The sequence below is a fragment of the Medicago sativa genome, chromosome 3, assembly GCF_051527215.1.
Source record: "Medicago sativa cultivar Bolivia chromosome 3, Bolivia_mono, whole genome shotgun sequence".
In the NCBI taxonomy this organism is placed as follows: Eukaryota; Viridiplantae; Streptophyta; class Magnoliopsida; order Fabales; family Fabaceae; genus Medicago; species Medicago sativa.
Genome location: NC_140751.1, coordinates 74141375 through 74164696, shown reverse-complemented (window position 1 = coordinate 74164696; position 23322 = coordinate 74141375). Strand labels below are relative to the sequence as shown.

The 23322-nt window shown below is 33.3% G+C and overlaps 2 protein-coding genes and 1 pseudogene across 4 annotated transcripts; all 3 read left to right on the top strand.

The window, feature by feature from the left end:
• On the top strand, positions 1-6023 carry LOC146940091 (mitogen-activated protein kinase kinase kinase 1-like; annotated as a pseudogene). The gene is made up of 9 exons (XR_015031891.1): positions 1-303; positions 389-890; positions 2082-2166; positions 2385-2448; positions 3874-4030; positions 4652-4724; positions 4860-4919; positions 5058-5168; positions 5721-6023. The product of XR_015031891.1 is annotated as a mitogen-activated protein kinase kinase kinase 1-like (transcript).
• A 2671-nt stretch (positions 6024-8694) lies between these two features.
• Positions 8695-15860, top strand: LOC146940090 (mitogen-activated protein kinase kinase kinase 1-like). The gene is made up of 9 exons (XM_085753705.1): positions 8695-9783; positions 10461-10545; positions 10747-10809; positions 11665-11822; positions 12582-12654; positions 12790-12849; positions 14150-14260; positions 14713-14950; positions 15469-15860. Exons 1-8 carry the CDS (start codon positions 8870-8872, stop codon positions 14914-14916), a joined length of 1668 nt encoding a protein of 555 aa, XP_085609831.1. The 5' UTR covers positions 8695-8869; the 3' UTR covers positions 14917-14950; positions 15469-15860.
• A 1386-nt stretch (positions 15861-17246) lies between these two features.
• On the top strand, positions 17247-21860 carry LOC146940089 (uncharacterized). Of its 2 annotated transcripts, none has more exons than XM_085753704.1 (2): positions 17247-17433; positions 20429-21860. In XM_085753704.1, exon 2 carries the CDS (start codon positions 20442-20444, stop codon positions 21387-21389), a length of 948 nt encoding a protein of 315 aa, XP_085609830.1. In that variant the 5' UTR covers positions 17247-17433; positions 20429-20441; the 3' UTR covers positions 21390-21860. The 2 variants fall into 2 exon arrangements, with proteins under 2 accessions (XP_085609830.1, XP_085609829.1); XM_085753703.1 differs by having other exon boundaries at positions 20423-21860.
• Positions 21861-23322: the final 1462 nt, after the last annotated feature.

Here is a 23322-nt window from a genome sequence, read left to right as displayed (position 1 = left end):
TTCACATCCCTCATTCTCAAAACTGAAATTCCCTGTAACTTCCTTCCATTCTCTCTTCTTATTTATAAGAACCAAACATCACACACAACTTTCTAAATACCTCGATCATGAATTATCTAAGTTGTTCCTTTTAAAACCAAACAAGACTTGTTGTTTCTGTTTTTACTTTTTAATAATAATTTTCAACCTATTGTTCTATTAATATGGTATTTTCATTATCAGCAAACTTGATATTATGGATTCTTTGGAAGATTCTCTACTTTTTCTTTACTCTCTTACGTTTCTTCTTTTGTTTTCTTTTCGGTAAGCTCTTGTTTCAGGTTTCTTTATTCTCAATGCATCACATTTTCGGCCATATCAACCTAACCAACATCATTTTCTGGACCAGCGGAGGCAGGTGAATTGACTGAGAATTCTGAAGACAGTGATAGGATTAGAGATGAGCCTGCTGAGACTGTTGTTGTTGTTGGTGACGAGGGTATCAATGGTATTCATCCACCTATAGTGAAGTCACCACCGGGGACGAAGATTCCAGTTGTTGACAATAACACTTGTTCCACTTGGGATCTTTTGAAGGAATTGTTTCAGGTAAGGGAAGGCGAAGAAGGGCTTTTTGACGATGAACAGGAAGTGGCGGGGAAAGAAGGTGAGGAAGTTGGTAGGGTAAGTCTGAAGAGAGAAGAGGAAGAGGGGATGGTGGATAATGCAGCAAGGGGTGCGGAAATTGTTACTACTTATAATGAAGGTGATTCTTCTAGCACTGCCACTAACCTAGGTCCAATAACGTATCTCCTAACGGGAAATCAAGTGTAAAATTACACCTGGATGCTGGCAAAAGGCAACTTTTTGGGGGGTGGATCGTTTGGATCTGTCTATGAAGGAATTTCTAAGTAAGTGTAATCAATCCCTTTACTTTCAACTTTACTTTAGCATGCGTCTGTGTTTGTGAATTTTAGTCCTTTTTATTCTTTGCTGTAATAGCAGTAATTCAGCATATGCCAAATATCAGTTGGGAAAATTTCATATTTGAATCATAAACGAGAGCATCATAGGATTAGAGATGAGTTTAATGCGTAGGTAGTTGAGGAATTTATGATTGGGAAGATTAGTTCATTTCAAGAATATTGCTGGATGGGCTTTTTTGCATACGAAAACAAAATATTGTCTGTTGCTATCTCTTTCAATATAGTGGAATAAATATTTTCAGTAAAAAGAGGATCCAAGAAATACTCTAATTCTTCTTTACTAACATTCAATCTCTCCGGATTATAAATTTCAAAATTTAAGGGTAGCTAACGGTTGAATCTGACAGGTCAATGTATGTTGAGTGTTGACTAATTACTCAGAAACCATCAGTTTGTATCCTATAATAGAAAGGGTTTTTAAACTGTCCAAATTATAGTGAGTGATTTCTTTTCATGAAGACTTCCTTTATAGTTATATCGGATTGTTTGATCTTATCCAATGCGTTATCTACTTATATACCATGTATTACTAATTACCACCCTTGTTGTACGTGAGCCCCGGCGTCCGGTGTTGTACTTTTGATGTGAGATGAAAACCAAAATTTCTGTCTCCAAGGTGTTCCCTTTAATGTACTATTTTAATAAGCTTTGCTATTAGCCTTTTATTGACAGATAATTTCTGAAGTGCAATTACATAAATTGTCGTATTGTTCATTCTGATTAGGTAATGTATTTGAACTTTAACACCCCTAACTGAATTGTGTATTAGGTTGTCCCTGCATGAAATAGATTTAGTGATACAGACCGCTTCATTTACATAGACAATATGAATGTATGTACAACTATAGTAAATGAAAACTTTAGAAAAATGTAATGTGTAAGGGAGCTACATTTTGAGAGGTCAAGAGTAGTGTAATTGATACTTAATGTCATTTTTTGGGGTCAAAATTAACAAATTCTCAAGATTATTTCAAACTTGGCATATTCCTTAGCATTTTATAAAGTTCAGGAACGAGCTTTTCTCTTTGTCATGATTGTACTGGTTTTTTAGTCGCCTATTTTATGTTATAAGTGATAACTACTAACATATTATTTGCATCTTCTGAATCATTGCAGCGATGGATTCTTTTTTGATGTAAAAGAAGTTTCATTGCTTGATCAAAGGGATCGGGGAAAACAAAGTGTCTCTCAACTGGAGCAGGTGACAGGCTTACACTTTATTTGCTTTATCCATCGTTGTATTTATACTTTACCTTTCCAATATTGAGCATTCTTTGATGAAGAACAAATAAGAAGTTTTCTTACATAAGTATAATGCCATTTTATGCAATATGTAAAATTGTTTGAGAGGTTGTCATCTCCTTTATGTCTCTCATACTATATTAGTTTTCTCACATCATTCATTCTCTTTTCTCTCAGGAAATCGCACTTTTGAGTCGTTTTAAACATGACAATATAGTTCAATACTATGGTACTGAAATGGTACTTTCTTCTTGTCCAGTATTTTCTTTTACTTCGTGTCCAATTTGATCTTTTATTGCTGTTTACTGTTATCGAATCTATGTTGTCCGATCCGATATTGTCTTCTTTTTTTATGCTCACTTTGATATTTTCTTGTCGTTTACCATTGTTGAATATGTGTCGAACAATGACACATTACAGATTAAGTGTCAAACTTAAAAATGTCCTTATGCATTGCAAACTTTTCACAATATTTACAACAATATATAGTAAAATGTTTGTGGATAGAGTATGTACATATTGTCATGATAGGCATGGCTGTCAAACTCTTAAGTTAACTCATGGAATTGAGTGAGTTTACGACTCTGGATATTATAATCGAGTTAACTCGTTTGCAAATTGTTTGGGTAAATTCGAGTAGACTCGTATAGCGTCACATACACGAGTTTGGGGACAATTGTCCACAACATAATGGTTATTTTCCCTCTGACATGACTAGACAATGGTTGAGTGTTAAAAAAAAACCCTAAAAATGAATCAACTGAATAATAAGGCTCTATAGTGTACAAAACATCAACATCACAGCTATTGCACTTCACTCCACTCCACATATGCATCTAGCATCCCAACTTAAACCAATCTGCAAAGGACGTGAATTATGTTGTATTGAGTCTCGACCCCATAACTACTAGCATACAAAAGTAATGAGTTAGAAAACATAAACAAACAAACCCATAATTGTTGAATGAATTTAACAGGCCAACACGGTGAATGAATCCGACTCTAAAGAGTTTAAACTTAACTATACCTAGCTGAAAGGAAAACCCAGTCCCACCATCATTTTTGAGTAATTTTGAACCCCACAATTTATCTTTTGTCTATCGATTTTGAACTTGTTATACTCTTTTCCTATTCTGAAATGCGAACCTACATTGTGATTTTTGAATTTGTACATCAATTTTGGATTGTGATGCTATGTTTGTGGTTTAGACCTATGAAGCCGTCTTAGTCTAATTCATAGGTTGCTTACAAGATATTTATATTTTATGTTAAGTAAACTCTTATAACTTTATGAGTTGAGTTTATAGAGATTCCATAAGTTTACGAACACTTTTTAGTTTGACAACCTAGATGATAGGCAATGGCATGTGGTCTGGACTGGACTGGAGCTATGAACCCGCCATACTTTAATTTATAGGTTGCCAACAAAATATTTAAATTTTGTAACGAGTAAATTCTTGAGTTTAACAACCTTGATGATAGGCAATGAAGTGCAGTCTATTATATGCACTTTAAAGGATCCACATGAGTACAAGACTGCAACAATTGGTAAGATGAAAATTCAGACTAGAAACTAAACCACTTTGGCAATATCCTAGTCCCTTATTGTTATCATTTTAAACATTTTCATATTAAGGGCATTGCCTATATTTGATGTTATTGCATGATGAATCCAAGCTGTATATATTCATTGAACTTGTAACCAAAGGTTCTCTTAGAAGCCTATATCAGAGGTACACTCTTCAAGATTCCCAAGTATCTGTCTATACAAGACAGATTCTGCATGGTTTGAAATATCTTCATGATCAAAATGTGGTTCACAGGTGACTCCAGTTTTTTTTTTTTTTTAATATACTTTTGTCTTCCTTTATGCCTATATGATTACTGATTTTCTGTGTTAATTCTGGTCTTGCATCATATGGTATGGTTCCCACTTCCAGAACAATGCTGTCAAGAGTCTTGTAATTGGTTCTTGCTTCAAACGAACTTTCACTTTTGATTACTGTCTCATCATTGCAATATAAGTATTCTTTGTAAATGTTTCAGCTTTGCTTGCTCTCTCTCGTAATTGCAATATATTCGTTGCATATAATCTGTTGTGTTTGTTGTATTTTTTCTTGTGATTTGGGTGTCCCTTTCTCCCATTTTTGAGAAATATCGCCTCATTTTCATTGTTCTGAATGCATTTATCTTATTCCAAATACTATGAGTGTTCTACATGTTTGGCCAAATATGAGAGTTAAATAAAGATGTGGAAAGAAGAAAAGTATCTCAAGGGAAAAAGGATGGTTTTTCATCTTGTGATTTGCAATTGGCATTCCTTTCTTGCCTCAAACAAACGCGCCTTTTCATACTAAGATCTTCTCTGAATTCCTGTATCAGTTCTGTAATTAGGATGAATCAATCATTATTAATCTTGTCTAGTTATATCTCCTATATTTAAGGGATATCAAATGTGCAAATATATTGGTGCATGCAAGTGGATCTGTCAAACTCGCCGATTTTGAGTTAACAAAGGTATTCCTCAGTTTATATTTCTCTTTCTAATGATTTTATTTCTTCAACATCTTAATTTCAGTTATAGATATCTGAACAATTAGCAATTACTTGGAATTTCCATTTGCTGATATTTCTCTATATTTTTCTTTTCAGGAAACCAAATTGAATGATGTTAAATCATGCAAGGGGACAACATTCTGGATGGCCCCTGAGGTTTGCTTTCAATCTTAACTTTTCAGTATTATACCTCAACATGAACACAAGATATAGCAAAGCTAGGGATTTTGATATTGCGTATGAAGAATGAGCTTCTATTCCAATGATTATTAATTATTAGTCTGGGATATGCAGGTCGTGAAAGGAAAGAACAATGGTTATGGCCTTCAAGCTGATGTTTGGAGTTTGGGATGCACTGTGCTGGAGATGCTAACTGGCCAAATTCCATACTCCAATTTGGAATGTGTATGTGCCATGTCATTGCTATTTTTTCTCCCATTACCTTCTGTAGGTGTCAGTAAGGGTGGTTAATACAATCCCTGATTATCTTTCTCCTGTCTCAAGGGAGAGCTCTTCAATATTCATAATGTCCACTCGGATTTTAATTCCAGTCCTGGTCTTTTTTTTCTTTCACGTATTTGTCTCAACGTAAAATGTTTGCTTTTTCAGTTTTGTTGACCACTATTAAACAGTTCAGACTAATCATTCTGATCCAAATTCCCAATTTTCTTACTGCTTCTTTGTAAATTAAATTGTGTATTTTTTTTTTAATGTTCAATGTCATGTTTTTCTAATAACGTAGACGATGTTGGTTGATTCTTATATTTATATAAACAAAATGGATACTTTTCAATGACATTTAAATATATCTATAATAACTTTGAAAAATGCAGTTATGTTGTTTGCATCCATTAGGAAAATCATTGCATATGAGTTGGATTTATTTCTTTTGTGATTTATTTGATTGTATTACTCTGCATATTGTTTCTGGAGTTGACCTGGGTTCCATTTTTGCAGCAATTGTTGCTTTCCTCTTGTTGTGGCATTCAGAGTTTGCTTGTTTGTAACTCAAGTAGATTTTTAAGCACTGCTTCGGATCAAGTGATGTGGAACTGCAGAGAACCAATTTATCAACTTGGCAACGTGCCTTGATGTTCTATGCTAAATATTAACGTCAAGCTGAAGAACATTATCACCGCCTTCCCCTCAAATGAGCTAACCGATGAAAAGAATGTACATGGCTTAGCTTTTGAAACAGTGGCAAGAAAAGGATAACCATTCTTGTTGTGCATACTAATTAATTTATTTTTTACAGAGGTACATTTTTTTTAGGGGAGGTACATGTTATTTATTAGCATGCCATCTTTTGTGTGTGTGTATATATATATATATATATATATTTTATATTTCAAAGTTGTATTTTTAGCATTTTTCTTTTCTTTCTTTTGTTTTAGTCTATGCTTAATGTTTTGGTTTAATATAATGAATTGTTCCATTCATAAAACTGACACATGCAGTATTAGCAAATAAATAAATAAATAACCGACTCATGCAACATGAAAAATTTCAATTATTTTTGCGTAATGCTTTATCAACTCTTTTTAACCATCCTCTCAAATTGCACTAGAACTTTAATCATCCAAATGTGTACTAGAAATTTAACTAAACATAGTTTAATTCTTTTCCATTTTTGTTCATCTTTGATTGTTTTTAGGTGTGTTTGATTTGCTAAAAAAACACAAGACAAGGCTCAATAACTTTTTTGTACCATGTTTGATTTAAAAACCACCAGTGCTATATATAGTGAAAAAATTAAAGCGAAAAATTCACGATAAAGGTAGTAGCTAGCATGATATCAAGCACCCACTACACCACACGTGTGGTTGGTATTAAATAAACAATTACTGTTAAGCATGCCACACACGCTCGTGAGCTTTTCTGGATAAAATTTGTCGCAATAAAAAGCATTTATCTTTAAAAACTGGTCATGAGACCGGAAGAAAACATGAATCCTTGTCCATCGCTAAACTACGGAACAACCTTTTCTCCATAGTATAGACTATAAAAAATACTATTTTTATTTTCCAAAATAAAAATATTATATCTCTGTATCTCTTTTCATTATAGTTCTGTCTTGTCTTGTTTTGTCTAATACTTACTGTTTTGTAATCAAATGCACGCTTAAAATACTCAATATAAAGATCTTAAGCCGCTACTCAAAATATTATTGAAGAGTGATAACATATAAAACAAACACATTGAAAAGGAAAAACAATTTTTAAGAGAATGTTTTTGAAAACATTTTAAAATAGCCCTTAAAGAAAAAACTAGTCATCCCTGATTTTGAAGGTGAAGAAGAAAACAAATTTTTGAAAATGGAAATGACCTAATAACAAATAAAACAAATCAAAACAAACAATTCTCAAAGATCTTTTACTCCCTCCGTCCCAATTTATTTGACCCCTTGGCTCATTTCACACAGATTAAGAAAAATGTATAAATAAAGGGGAAAGTGGAATATATTGTATTGGGAATGATAAAAGTAGTATTATTTAGTGTTATATTGTATTGGGAATGATGAAAGTTATATTGAAAATTGAAATGGGTCAGTTATTTTGGGACACTTTTTTTTAGAAAATGGGTCAGTTATTCCGGGACGGAGGGAGTAGTGGTTAAGGATCTTTACTCTTGCGCGGTAAACTTTTTAATCAAAAAGACCAAACTTTGATACAAATTAAAAATGTTAAAACACAAGAAAAAGAAGTTTAAATTGTGTTGATAGTTTAAAATCTTTTCTTTAGCTCTTTACCAAAGAGTTTTCTTCTTTTTATAAAACACATCATTAACAAATAGATGAAGGAAGAAGGGACACAAACAACTAATTGTAAATAAATAAAAAAAAAACAATAACAATCATTCACAAAAGATGGTTTTGAGAGTTTTATGCATGGTCGATTGCTAGATGGAAATAGAGACCAAATGGAGATCATACTATAAAGTTAAGAGATCATTTTGATTGTCAGCATTACACTTAACAAACACATTATCTATACCTATATATAAACAAGATTCATACTTAGTGTTATAATTTTTGTTCCAAGTATGTCCTTTGTTTAATCTATGAATTTAATTAGTATACTATGAATGTGATAATTCATGTGTTTTCATTGAGAATTTCAATTACTTATTGCATTGAAAATTAATATTTTTGGTGGTGGCCGGGGTTTGAACCCCGGATCTTGCATTGAAAATTAATATAAATATACTATTAAGTGCAATAGAAAAAGCGGACTCCTCTTCCCACTAGTCATAATTAACGATGCTTAATACTCCTTGGGTCACACATCAAGAAAACTGTACAATTTCATAAAAAATATATGTATAAATGAAAGATAAAAAAATTGTTTTACTAACATACCCTACCCTTGTAAAGAATTGATGTATTATCTTTACCATAAATGTATATGCAAAGTGAAATATATTAAAATGAAATAGGTGTAAGTAATATTAATTAGGAGGTATTGATAAAAAAATATTAATTAGAAGGTACAATGGAGAAAAGTAATTAATATTGTAATGACTAAATTTTCAACGTTGTAGATTACATGTGTAATCCAGTCACTTTGATTTTGTCACATTATTTGTAGCATTTTGCTGCTTTATTCTATTAATTTGGATGTTGTGAGTTTCCTTTCACATATTTTTTATTTTTTTTATTTTTAATGATGTTGAATTTATATTTAGTTCTCGTATACTCTACCAATTTAAATGAAAGAATTTCTTTCTTAAGTCAAAAGCAATTAACATGTAAACAAAAAAAATATTAGTCAAACTAAGGTACTTAAACTTTGATAATCTAATTTAATCAAATTAAGAAATACTAGTATCAAACAACACAAATAAAATAAAATAGAATAATCCGCGGGAGCAGCCAGAGCAAAGCGTTGGTTTGGTCGTCCATATGGCAATGGCAGCGCGTTTTTTGATCTCTGTTCTTTTCCTTTTCAACCAAAACTCGCTTCCTCTTCACCACCAAAAAGACTCTTTCTCTCTTTACTTATTCTTTCTTACTCCTCAAAACCCAACACACCAAATACAAAATTTCCCTCCAACTTTCTCTTCTCTCTTTCTGTTACACTTTTACATGGATCAAACTTTAATTCCCAATGCATCATATTTTCTACCATAACAACCTAACCAACATCATCATGGATTCAAAGAAGCTTCGAAGAAAACCTAAACTCGAGCGTCGCAATGCTCAAAAGTACACCGATTACGACGCTGGATCATCTTCATCTTCTTTCGATGACTCTTCTGGTTCACTTTACACTCGTTCTATGGAGTTATACGACCGTACTAGCTTCCGTATCGAAGGAGTTGATGGTGAGTTTGATCGAATTTGTAAGAGTTTAGGACTTTCTGGACCCGAGGATTTTGCTATCCCTGCTGCTGCTTGGGAAGCTATGAAGATTCGATCCAATTCTGATGTTCTTCCCACTTTGAAGCTTGATGAGCTTGATTTGAAGGAGAAGAAGGTGAATGATGTGAGAGAATTAGGTGAATTGAATGAGAAATGTGAAGATAGGGATATGGTTAGGGTTAGGGTTAAAGATGAGGTTGATGACAGTGAGAGTGTTGTTGTTGTTAGTAGTAGTAGTAGTAGTGGTATTAATGGAACTCGTCCACCGATGATTAAGCCGCCACCTGGGATGAGAGTTCCGGTGGTTGTTGATAACACGTGTTCCACTTGGGATCTTTTGAAGGATTTGGCTCCGGTTGGGGAAGGGGAAGAAGAGGGTTTTGACCGGGAAGTGGAGGAGAGTGAAGGTGAGGAAGTTGGTAGAGAAGAGGAGGTGGTGGATAATGAGGCGAGGATTGATGAGATTGTTGCTGGTCTTATGGAATCGAGTTTGTTTAGTGATTCGAATGAAGATGATTCTTCTAGTACTGCTATGGAACCTAGATCGAATAATGTATCTCCAAACGGGAGAATTAAGCGTTTTATTACGCCTGGAAGCTGGCAAAAGGGTGGTTTTTTGGGGGGTGGTTCGTTTGGATCTGTCTATGAAGGAATTTCTGAGTAAGTGTAATCAATCCCTTTACTTTAGCATATGTGTGTGTGTGTATTTTACTTTTTTTTTTTGTTATGCTTCTTTGCTGTAATAGTAATAATTTAGCATATGTGTGTGACAGTCACATGCTGGTAGGGAAATTCCATATTTGAATCATGAATGAGAGTGGGATAGGATTAGACTTGAGTTTAATGCTTAGGTAGTTGAGGAATTTACTAACATTTATTCTCTCGAATAATCATTTTCAAATTAAGGTAGCTTATTGTTATACTGAGTAGAATAATAAAGGGAATTGGCTAGTTGAATCTGGCAGTCAATGCATGTTGCACTAATTACTCAAAAATCGCTAGTTTGTATCCTGTAACAGATTTTTTTTTTTGGGTAGAAAGGGGCGAGGTTGCTCAGACATGGCAGTATGTACGATAACATTGTCAATTCTTTTCATGATTTTGCCTTTTAATGCAGTTTACTTTTCGACTACAATAGGATCACAGGGGTTTTCGAACCCTCCAAGTTGACCCACCCCTATTTGCATTTGAGTTTCGTTTTCTTTTGAATTTTTCTGTATGAAGCTCAAGAACAAAGCTTTTCTCAGTGTGATGATTGTACTGATTATTTAGTCGCCTATTTTATGCTATAAGTGATAACTACTACCTTGTTATTCATATCTTCTGAATCACTGCAGCGATGGATTCTTTTTTGCTGTAAAAGAAGTTTCCTTGCTTGATCAAGGGGAGCAGGGAAAACAAAGTGTCTATCAACTGGAGCAGGTGACAGGCTTACACTTTTTTTATTTGATCACTTATTACACTTCACTTTTCCGATATTGAGCATTCATTGATAAAGAATAAATAAGAAGTTTTCTTACATTACTATAGTCCTATTTTATGCAACATGTTGAATTGTTTGAGAGGTTGTTGGTCCTCTTACTATATTTACTTTCTCACATTATTCATTCTCTTTTCTCTCAGGAAATTGCACTTTTGAGTCGTTTTGAACATGATAATATAGTTCAATACTATGGCACTGAAATGGTATGGTACTTTCTTGTTGTCCAGTCTTTTGCAATTTGATCTTTTATTGCTGTTTACCATTGTAGAATCTATGTTGTTCCGTCTTGTCTTCTTCTTTCATGCTCACTTTGGTACTTTCTTGATGTTAATTGTTGAATTTGTGTTGAACAATGACATTACAGATTAAGTCAAACTTAAAAGGTCCTTACGCATCTCAAAATTTTTACAATATTTTTTAGTATAAGTAAAATGTTTGTGAATAAAGTCTGTCAATTTTGAACTTGTTATACTCTTGTTCAATCCTGAATCATAAACCTATATTGTGATATTTGAATTTGTTCATCAACTTTGAATTGTGATGCTATGTTGGTTGTCAGGTCTGGACCTATCAAACCGTCTGAGTTTAATTTATAGGTTGCTTAAAATATTTAAATTTTATATGAAGTAAACTCTTACAACTTTACGCGTCAAATTTATTGTGATTCCAAAAATTTAAGAAGACTTTCTATTTGACAACCTAGATGATAGGCAATGAAATGTGGTTTGGACCGGCGCTAAGAACCCATCTTAATTTAATTTATCGTTTTCCGACTAAATACTGTCTTGAGTAAATTCACAAGACAATCTTGATGATAGGCAATGAAATGTAGTCTGTTACTTGTACTACAACGGATCCACAAGAGTACTATACAATAATTAGCAAAGATGAAGATTCAGACCAGACACTAAACATTTTTGCAACATATTAGCACCTTATTGTTATCATTTTAAACATTTTCATTTGGGTGGCAGTGTTCGTTGTCTGTATTTGTACATCCAACAGAGTACGAATCAAAATAAATTTTGTACTTTATACCCTGCTTGATGTTATTGCAGGATGAATCTAAGCTTCATATCTTTATTGAGCTTGTAACCAAAGGTTCTCTTAGAAGCCTCTATCAGAGGTATACTCTTCGAGATTCCCAAGTAGCTGCCTATACAAGACAGATTCTGCATGGTTTGAAGTACCTTCATGATCAAAATGTGGTTCACAGGTAGCTCACAATTTTTTTTTTCTTAAATTACTTTTATTTTCCTTTATGCATATATGATTACTGATTTTCTGTGTTAATTCTGGTCTTGCATCATATGGTATGGTTCCCATTTCTGTAATAGTGCTGTCAAGAGTCCTGTCTATGGTACTTGCTTTCCTTGCTTAAAATTAACTTTCACTTTTGATTAATGTCTCATCGTTGCAATATAAATATTCTTTGTAAATTTTTCAGTTTTGCTTGCTCTCTCGTAACTGCAATATAAATAAATAGTTGTTGCAAATAACTCGATGTATCTGTTTAATTTTTTCTTTTTTGATGCATTTGCTTAAAAAAAATTTCTTGTTATTTGGACGTGTCTTTATTCCCTGTGGTAATATAGCTTCATTTTTATCGCTCCATATGCATTTAGCTTGTTTCAAATACTCCCCAGGGAAAAAGGATGATTTTTCATCCAATGATTGCCATTGCCATTCCTTTCTTGCCCCAAACAAATGCCTTTTGTGGTAGGAATTGAGCTTTGAATGTGAATTTTCTAATGATTAAAGAAGGAACATCATGTTCATCAATATCAGAATAAGTGCAAGAGTTTGAATAGTTACAATACAATTGGGATTTTCTGTTTTGAAAAAATTATTTGGAGTTTTTTCTGAGTCAAGCCTATCATGTCTTTGAGATCTTCTCTGCATTCCTGTATCAGTTGTGTAATTAGGATGAAACAATCATTATTAATAGAATCTAATTATATTTCTCCAATTTAAGGGATATCAAATGTGCAAATATATTGGTGCATGCAAGTGGGTCTGTCAAACTTGCAGATTTTGGGTTAGCAAAGGTATTCCTTAGTTTATACTTCTCTTTCAAGGGCTTTTATTTCTTCAACGTCTTAATTTCAGTTATAGATATCTAAACAACATGCAATTACTTGCAATTTCCATTTTCTGATAATGCTCTATAAATTGCTTTTCAGGCAACCAAATTGAACGATGTTAAATCATGCAAGGGAACAGCATTCTGGATGGCCCCTGAGGTTTGCCTTCAATCTTAACTTAATGAACGAAAATACTGATTAATGGTTCAAACGTTCAAATTTATTTCATGGAGTGTACATAGTTCCAACTTCTACATAAATTAATCAACATTTTTTTTTATGAAAATTTAATCAACCGTTATTATGTTAATAGCCTGGATGCAGAATTCTAGCTTGAGTTTCTACATTAAATGAAATTACATTATACTAAACTGTGAATATTTATTGATGCGTTTACTTATCTGTGAAGTTGGTGGTATTCTCACGTAGAATTCAAGGATAATATTATAGCGTCACAAAGTAATCTACATAGTTTCATGGGATCATGTTGAGCTCTGTTAATAGGTTACTTGATAAATTGACACAATGAAACTCTTGCATGTTGAATTTATACAATTCTCTCCGCTTTGTCCCATTTATTTGCCATGAGACTTGATCGATGTGATGAACAAATTGATATAACTATTGACAGTGATGTAGTGATCACGCGTAATCTGTTTCAAGAATTCATTGTCACTCATGAACTTAGAATTGGTATCGACGATAACAAAACAGCTAAAACTATTCCTGCCATATTAAACCAAATGAAAATGAAATTAAGGGCTAACATTGGAGCGGACATTAGATTGAGTCTATGTTGCAATTAGAGGCTTTTGAAATTTTCTAAAATTATCTGGCTTTGGTGTTTAATCTTTTAATTTCTTGATAGCATAGCTATTGATTATTGTATATATTTTTGAAAAGTGTGTGTAGTTAAGACAGCTGCTTTGTTTATACGTACATGAGCATAGTAATCACATTTCTATACACCATTGGTGCAATCCATGCGTGAAGAATGAGTTTCTATTCTCACACTTTTCCGCAAGCTGGAACATGCATGTCACATGCACATAGTTCGTTGAAATAAATTCAAACTGAGGTCCCCCAAGAGATTTAGTAAATATACCCATTAATTGGTCGTTGAAGTTGATAACTAATTGTGATTTCTCTTGAAATAAAAGGACCGTTTTTCTCATAAAATGTCGCCCAAAATATGCATTTGCCATTTGATCCTTTCATTTAAAACAAAGCTGGGAGCAATATGTAGAGAAGCTTGATTATCTCATACTAATTTCACGCTCATGATGTCTCCTAGTTGAAGTTCTTGAAGTAACTATTTTAGCTACACAAGTTTTAATGTTGTTTCCACCATGGCATTGTATTCTACCTCTGACAGAAAATATAACAACATTTTGCTAGGATTTTTGAGATTGAACATGTGAAGAATGAGCTATTCTAATTATTAATCATGTATATGCAGGTTGTGAGAGGAAAGAACAAAGGTTACGGGCTTCCAGCCGATATTTGGAGTCTGGGATGCACTGTTCTGGAGATGCTAACGGGCCAAATTCCGTACTCCAATTTGGAACCTGTATGTGTCATATTATTTTTGCTCCCATTAGGGGGATTATATAACCCCTGATTATGTTTCCCTTTTCTGTCTCAAGGGAGAGCTTCTTCAATTTTCAAAGTTTCAGTTTGGATTTTAATTCCACTCACAGTCTTTTTCGGTTCTCGTGTTTGCCTCTACATAAGTTTTTGCTTTTGTATTTTGTTAACCATTATTAAACAGTTCAGGCTACCCATTTTGCTCCAAATACCTAATTTTCCTGCTATTTATTTGTAAATTAACTTGTGGGTTTTGTTCATGTTCTATGTCTAGTGTTTCCTATATAACATAGAAATGTTGGTTGATACTTATAGTTATAAAAACAAAATGGATACTTTTCCATGAAATATTAAAATTTATCTATAATATCTACCAAAACTGCATTAATGCTGGTTCCGACTTTTGATTTTTTGATTGATCTCTTCTAATAACAGATGCAGGCATTATTTAGAATAGGAAAAGGTGAGCCACCTCCTATTCCTGATAGTCTTTCAAGAGATGCAAAAGATTTTATCATGCAGTGCCTTCAAGTTAATCCTGATGATCGTTCTACTGCTGCTCAACTCTTAAACCATCCATTTCTCCAAAGGCCACTTTCCCAGTCTTCATCTCCTTACATTCATGGCAGAAGGGGTTAAACTTTGTCATCTTCAACTATGAAACATAATGAAGGTGAATATTTTTACATGGCATCTCACCTTGATGCTTTGATTTCCTCTTTATATCATGATGACACTGGAATCAATTAAAAAACTGTTTTCATACCTTTCAAAAGAATTCCCATTCATAACTAATGAGCAATGACATGGACAAAAAATATGGAAGATGTTTAAAATTCCAGTTTTGGTTTTCTTGTTGCACATAAAATTTCTATATTTAAATTGGGTGGGGTTCAAGTGTGATTTCACTCTTATTTGGGGGTGAATTTTGTTGCGAGAATAACCGACAAACTATGAAAAGGAATAAAGCAGGAAATGTTTTAACCAGTCTCCGGTGGAATTTTGAAATGATGAACAATATTATATGCATGCATTGGGAAAATCATTGTAACATAACATGGATTGAATTGATCTCTTTCAGTGGTTTGTTTGATTATTTTACTCTTGCATATTACACTGCATGTAGCGAAGTAATATTTCCAATTTTCACTCTTAAAATTGCTGGAGTTGACCCGGGGTCCATTTTTGCAGCAATTGTTGCTTTGCTCATGTTGTGCCATTCAGAGTTTGCTTGTTTTTAACTCAAGTAGATTTTAAGCACTGCTTTGGATCAATTGATATGGAGCTCCACAGATGATGATTTGTCCTTTGAAGCAAAGACAATGTCAAGCTGAAAAAAGTTACCCCCGCCTTCTAGTCAAATGAGCCAACTGATGAAAAAAAATGCAGAGCTTAGATGTTGGAACAACAGTGGCAAGGATCAGATAACCATTCTTACTGTAAATATTATTTATTAGCATGCCATTTTTGTGTATATTTTTATTTTCAAAGTTGTGTTTTTCATATTTTTTGTTTTTTGAATCCATGTTAATGTTTTTCTCTGAAAATTTGGTTGAATATAATGAAATGTTCAATTCATATGACCGACCCACGCAGCACGACAAATTTCAGTTGTTTTTGGGTAATGCCTTATCATTTCTCCTAGCGCTCGCGGCCTGCAGGAGTTCTGTTTATATCACTGAAGTTCTTGAATGTATTCCTTGCACTGTCTGAAAATTTGATCTTATGAGAATACCAATGGATAAAAATGGTTCAATACTGGTTGAGAAAAAAAAAAAACCTTAATATCTTCCTTTACGTTGTAGAGTTTTGTTTGGCCTTCAAGGTGATAACAAGAAAATTCGTAAAGCAATTGGGCAACCATATACGGTCCCGTCCAAATAGAACTTACAAGTGAAGTAAGGCAACGGAGTTTACCAAGGATATTTTTTTTTTTTTATACAAAATAAGATAAATGGTGGAATTCACATAATCTTGTTTTTTATGACGTTGAATTCACATAATCTTAAACCAATATCTTAAACCAATATTAGTGGAAACACTTTATTTTTTTTTTGAGAGAATTAGTGTAAATTCTTGAAAAGTATCTTTAAAAAGAGGTAAATAAAATTCATTTAGAACTGTTCTTTAATCTTGAAGGTTTATCATTTTTTGGATAAAAAAAAACCTTAATATCTTCCTTTACATTGTAGAGTTTTGTTTGGCCTTCAAGGTGATAACAAGAAAATTCGTAAAGCAATTGGGCAACCATATACGGTCCCGTCCAAATAGAACTTACAAGTGAAGTAAGGCAACGGAGTTTACCAAGGATATTTTTTTTTTTTTTTATACAAAATAAGATAAATGGTGGAATTCACATAATCTTGTTTTTTATGACGTTGAATTCACATAATCTTAAACCAATATTAGTGGAAACACTTTATTTTTTTTTTGAGAGAATTAGTGTAAATTCTTGAAAAGTATCTTTAAAAAGAGGTAAATAAAATTCATTTAGAACTGTTCTTTAATCTTGAAGGTTTATCATTTTTTGGATTTTTTTTGGTAGTGGTCGGGGGTTTGAACCCCGGACCTTGCATATTTTATGCATTGTCCCAACCAACTGAGCTATGCTCACGAGGACTATCCTTTTTTGGATTGATGTACCATCCTCTCTTCCTAAAATTCTCTTATAAATTTTTTTTTTGGATGATTTTACTCACCTCCCGTACGAATGCTGAACTACGAGGAATAAAATAAATAAAAAATTGATGGAATCCAATCAAATATAGATAAATAAATAATACAGGATTTTTTTTACAATAATAATACATGATTTTGTGTGACATACAATTTTTTATTATTGTAATTTTATTTTTCCTTAAAAAAACAAAACATAAAATTAAAAATTGAATTAATGAGTAAATATAGTAGAATGTTAATGGGCTGATGATAAGCCCACAAAACCCAGCGCCAGTCTTCATTTCGATCGCATCGTCGTAACAAACACTGCATAGCATAGGAGGGGGTTAGGTGTTGCCGCACACGTCACCCTAGACAGTTTATGTTTTTCCGGATTCTGCAGAGAACGTGAACGTCAAGATCGCTATCTCTCTTCGATTTCCTTTCATTCCATCCAATCCAATTCATTTTTTCTCTAACCCTCAAACACTTCCTCAGGTATTCTACTCTTCCTTTTCTCTTTCGATCCATGCTTTTCATACACTCTTCCATTTTCCGATCTCTTATATGCATATTCTTTCGCCTTTCCTTTTTTTCTTTTACTTTCAATTTTATTTATTCAATTTTGATTGTGTTTTTGTGAGATCTCCCCGGTTACGATTTTTGAATTATGTTCCTTGGACTAAATTGCATTCATGAAATTGAATTGAATTGAATTGCTCGAGCGTGAATTGATAACTTTGTGTTTCATTTTCAATAGATTTATTGAAAACAATTTGAGTTGTGTGGATGGTTAAATATGAATCTGAATTTTTAACAATTTGATTTGTTTGGATAATTCAATTTTTGTGAGAGTGCCACTTAGGTTTTTTCTAAGGCGAAATATGTGTACTTTGTTTTTTCTACGAGTGAACTTGAGGACTTTTTCTCAATTTAAGTTTGGTGTCATTCTGTATTGGTGATCTTAATTTGTTGTTGGAAAAAATATGGATGATTTGTTTTCGTGCATCAGATTGAATGTGTTAATTTTACTTGTAGACTCTGTTATTTGTGAGAAAGTGGTTTATTGAACACACTGTAATTTTTTAAAAGTTTTAAGCTTTTGAGTGATTAAGCTTCACGTTTTAACTGTTTAATAGACATCTATAAACATCTGATGGAAAATTGAATATTTTTAAAAAAATATGCAGAACTACATTGTGACATTCATGAACTTTTTGCAATGCTAGCACTGCATTGTGAATGTTTGCTTTTTAACTCTTTTCTTGTTATCTGCTTACCTGCACGCCTTATATAACTCCCCTCATTTGAGAAATGTTTAATTTGCAGTGCTCTCCTTTCCAATTTTAAAAACTTTAATCCCTATCTCTCTTTAATCTTTATTTTCTTGATGAAAACTGTGACTTATTGCAATGAAGATTTTGGGTGGAGCTCCGAAGTTGATATAGGGCATGTTTGTTTTGATTTTTTTAGAAGATTTTTTAATTTTTATATATAGATAGATAAATCAGTTTTTTTTTCGAAGGATAGATAAATCAGTTTTGTTATTTTAATAGTGTTGTTTAGGATTTAAAAAAAAAGCATCATTTTTGATTCTAATATCAAAAGCTATTAAGATTAGCTTTTCCCAAAATCTATTTTTTCAAAAACAAACAAAGTTGAAAGTGATTTTTGTGGGTAGCAAACAAACAAAGATAGCTTCATAATTTTTTAAAATCTCTAAAAAAATCTCTAGATTGTTTTAACACAATCTATTTTTTTAAAAGCTGAAACAAAGCACCTGTAATGAGTGCATTTGAAGCTTCATTTTATCTTCTGAAGTTTCAAAATTAGCTTTTGGTGACACCGAAAATTGTAGATCTTCTGAAGTTTCAAAATTATTCCTTTGGAAACTTGTACATGGTTGCTCATCCACACTATGAAATTCCTTTACATTAATCGGCACTAAAGTGTGGTGCATTTCTTCTCTTAAGTGGCAGGAGTCTAAATTTCAAAAATAGAATGGAGGATGTTGTAATTTATACATCTCTTTTAAAAAATAGAATGGAAGACGTTCTAATTTATACATCTCTTGTGTGGTGCAATTTATCTCTGTCAACGATTCTATCCATGTTGGGTGTTTAAACTTTAAAATTCAAAATGAAAAGCCATTAATTCTATGCCATATTATCTGCCTTGTATAGTCTTTGTTAAATTACTGTCATTTCCCAAGTCATGACTCAAAATATTACAACTTACCTTGTAATTGAAGTGTTCCGAATTCCACTTAACTATATTCTACCCTGGTGTGTTGTGTCTGGAAATCCATTATTGAAGTATAAAAATGAGACTCGTTAACATGAATACATTATTTTTTTATATTATTTTGTCAGTAATTTGATATGTGCTATTGATTGAATGACCTTGTGCCGATTGCATAAGACTCATAGTTTATTTTGATTGGCTTAATATCATATGTAGAAATTTTTGACCAAGGCCATTGAATACTGCTGGTTCTGGCTTCTCTACATACAATTAATTCATTGAACCTCGTCCAAAACACTTATTGGCATATTCGTGCAATCTCCACAGAGGCTGGGTTCTAAATATCACTACTTTAACCTCAATTGAGATGATTAATGTTCCTATTGTTTGGGAACAGTCCAAGTCTTTCTCACCCTGGACCTTAGGGTATAAGTAGCAGAAGTCAAGAAGTTTTTTTTTTTTTTTTTTTTGTACAACTCTTAATTGTGCTCTACCAGTTTCAAAGTTTAAATTGTCATGATTCATATAGCAGTCTAATATTCTGTTTAGTTGTTTGAAATGTTTTCTTTTTTGTGGGCGTTGTCAATTAACTTCAATGAATGTTCATGTTGGTAATAAAGCTTACTCTTATTTCTCCTACCAAGTATTGAATATAGTATGCAGGTGTTTTTTTAAATGATTATATTTTTGGTTTCATTGATTTATTTTTTTCGCTGATATAGTTTTATTTTGAAATTATTTTTTGTTTGATTAATTAACATGTACACTAAAACATGATTTCCTGGTTATTTTTTATTCTAACATGTACACTAAGCGCATCTGAAGGATATATATATATATATATATATATATTAAATAACATGTTAGTTAACATTCAAGTATTGAATAGTCAACATTACATCATAAACATGGTGATGGGTTTTTGACCGAGTTTCGTCGCGGTTGTGTCTATACTAGTTTAGCTATGTATCATATGATTTATGCTAACTGCTATGAGAAAAGATCAAAGTATTTAGTAGTTGTACAAAAGTACTGCCATTTGTGACTTAAGTGTTCTACATGAGCTGCAGATAATAAATGAATTGCTTGATCTTTTTACATGCATTTTTGGGGCTAGCCATACTACAACATCAGAAATGTACTGCAGTGTTAGGCACTTGATTTATTTTGTTCTGTAATTGGCACCATTTTCATTTTGTGTTTGAATTTCTCTCTTTTTAATATATATTTCTCTTCTGATTAGTCTCAGGTTCAGTATTTAAATGGCTAAAGTTGGCAAGATGCGGTGCAAGTCCCAATCTCGAGGTCACAAGGAAACCCCATATCTTTTATCTTGTGCTAGAAAAAATATGAAAAATGTCAAGAGGTTTTCTAAAGCGGTAGAAAAGAAAGATTGGAAAGGTGCTACCTGCTCAGTCTGTATGGAGGTTCCCCACAATGCTATCCTACTCCTCTGTTCATCGTATAACAAGGGCTGTCGCCCTTATATGTGTGCTACTAGCCGTCGCTATTCTAACTGTTTTGAACAGTATAAAAAGGCGTATACAAAAGCAACTTCTGTTCAAAGTTCGCAGCAAGAAACAGACTATTCGAATTTTGATTCTAATTCTGGCGACCGTAGTGACGATGCAAAAGTTCCTGAGCTTCTTTGTCCCCTTTGCCGCCGACAGGTGAAAGGTTGGACTGTGGTTGAAGCAGCCCGGAAGTCTCTGAATGGCAAGAAAAGAAGCTGTATGCAAGATGGCTGTTCTTTTGCGGGGAGTTACAAGGAGCTTAGGAAGCATGTTAGATCTAAGCATCCATGTTCGCGACCACGAGAAGTGGACCCTGTACGAGAAGAAAAATGGAAAAAATTCGAGTGTGAAAGAGAACGGAGTGATGTGATCAGCACAATTTTGTCTTCAACTCCAGGGGCTATGGTACTGGGGGATTATGTGCTCGAGCCAAATGACCGTGGATTATACAGCGACGAAACTGATTCTGATGATGAATTTGGGGAGGATGATGGTGACTTCTTCGGCTCCATTGGTTTGGGTGGTACTGGCAGCTTTATCAGGTATAATCAGAATCCTTTTGATGTCGATGACTTTGGTTTTCGGAGTGTTGCATCTACAGGTTCTGCTGCTCTTTCTGGACGTGGATTCCACAGGATACTGTTGGAAAGACCTAGAAGACGACGGAGGCATAGGGTACTGAATGCTGGCCGGTAAATTAAGAGAAGAACTACAGAAATGTGGGGAAGGAGTTGCTCATCTTCAATAGTACATCAAGGACCTCGACATGGCTTGTTTTGTTGCCATGCCAGAGCATTATTTAATTTAATTGGGAGAGTAAAGCGGTTGGCCCACTTTCTAGCTATGTACCATCCATGAATCACTTATAGATTGATATGGTGTATTTCATTATTTTCCCTGTTTTCAGTTTTCAAATAGACTGTACAAAAGGCAATTTTAGATTGCTCGTTGCCTATTATTTTTAGGTTTAGGAGATTCAGGTCATATTTATTGTCATTGGGTCATGCAAAGTGGTGAATTGAATCGAACAGGTGGTCATGGGCATCGAGGATGTTCCAAATAATTTCATTTTGAAATGATGCATTATTCTTCCTATGATGAATTATTACTGTACAGTTTGAATTATTATTGTATAATAACGATTCATCTTTGACAGTATTAGGAAAATTGAATGTCTTTATAAACTACTGCATGTCCTGTCCTTCGTGTCACTATTGATATTGCAAGTGGTTTAGTTAACGTGATTAGGCAGTTTAACTTACCTTCAGATGTTTCTGAGAATCTGGACAGTGTTGGGTAAAAAATGTCCTGCATAACAGTAGTATATGAATATGGCCATTTATAAATAGAACGTTATGCTTAAAGAATATCCTGCTTAATAATTTGAGAGACCGCCCCTTGGGCTCCCATTTCCACTCCAAAATTGAAGACTGTTCTTTTTTTCCTATTATCTTGGCCTATTAGACAGTTTTAAACTTTCAAATCATGGCCTATATACTTGACTCTTCGGTGTTTGACTGTTCGTAAATGGCTAGCATTGGTTTAAGTCTGTACTGATTAGTGATTAGGACCCCAGAGCCGTGTTTTGGATGCGATCATACAGCTCCTATGATGGACTGTTAATTTGTCTTTCAGATGTTATTTAGTTGGCCCTTCCTTTATCTAGTTTAGTGAAGAGTGCATTTTAGAACGCAAGGGCTTTGGAAAATAATCGAATAATTTCTTTCACGTGTATGTATGTTGTATAACTAGGTATATTGAGTGAGAAAAAAAAAAAACTATAATAGGTATGTAAATGTTATAATTTATTTTTATCTCTGGTTTTATCTTTTGAAGTGTCATAACCATCACGTTTTTAAATAAGATAGTACAACAATGATATTTAGACATTCCAAATTTTTGAACACATTGAACACCATATTTTATCTCTATTTCTCTCATCTTATCATATTATCAATTTATCTCACCATTCTCTTTATCTCTTTCTCTCTCAAGGTATATACACACCTCTTTCCAAACATGATGGTTTTGTGAGTGAGGAGAGAGTAACTGAAAATAAAAAATGAAGAGACGAGGATGAGAGAGGGAAGTGATGAGAGATAGGGACATGAAGGGAGACAAAGAATCCTTGTATAAACTTATTGAGGTGTCAACCAAACATTATTCAAGATAATAACATGATTTTATTTTTTTGTTTTCTGAATATCACGAATGCTTTTATTCATAAAATTGACTTAGGAATCCTAAGTAGGATTGTATACTTATTGCATTGTCCTGAATTTGTGTGCCTGAATTCTGTCCGAGTTTGTTATAATTACCTACTAGTAGTACAAATTTGTTTGGATTCGGGGTCCTTGTTGTGCCGTTGATAATGGACAAGAAAAGTATAACTTCCATGAATTCACCGTTCTTTCTTGTACCGTTTGATAACAACTGCAAAGCAAATTATAACTTCCATGACAAATGCTTTTATTCATAAGGTTGGCTTATTATTGTGTACTTGCATTGTGCTGAATTTGTGCGACCGAATTCTATTCGAGTTTGTTATAGTTACCTATTAGTAGAACTCATTTCTCTAAATTTCTCCCCACTCACATTTATTTTGTCGGAGAGGGATGCATGTTGAAGA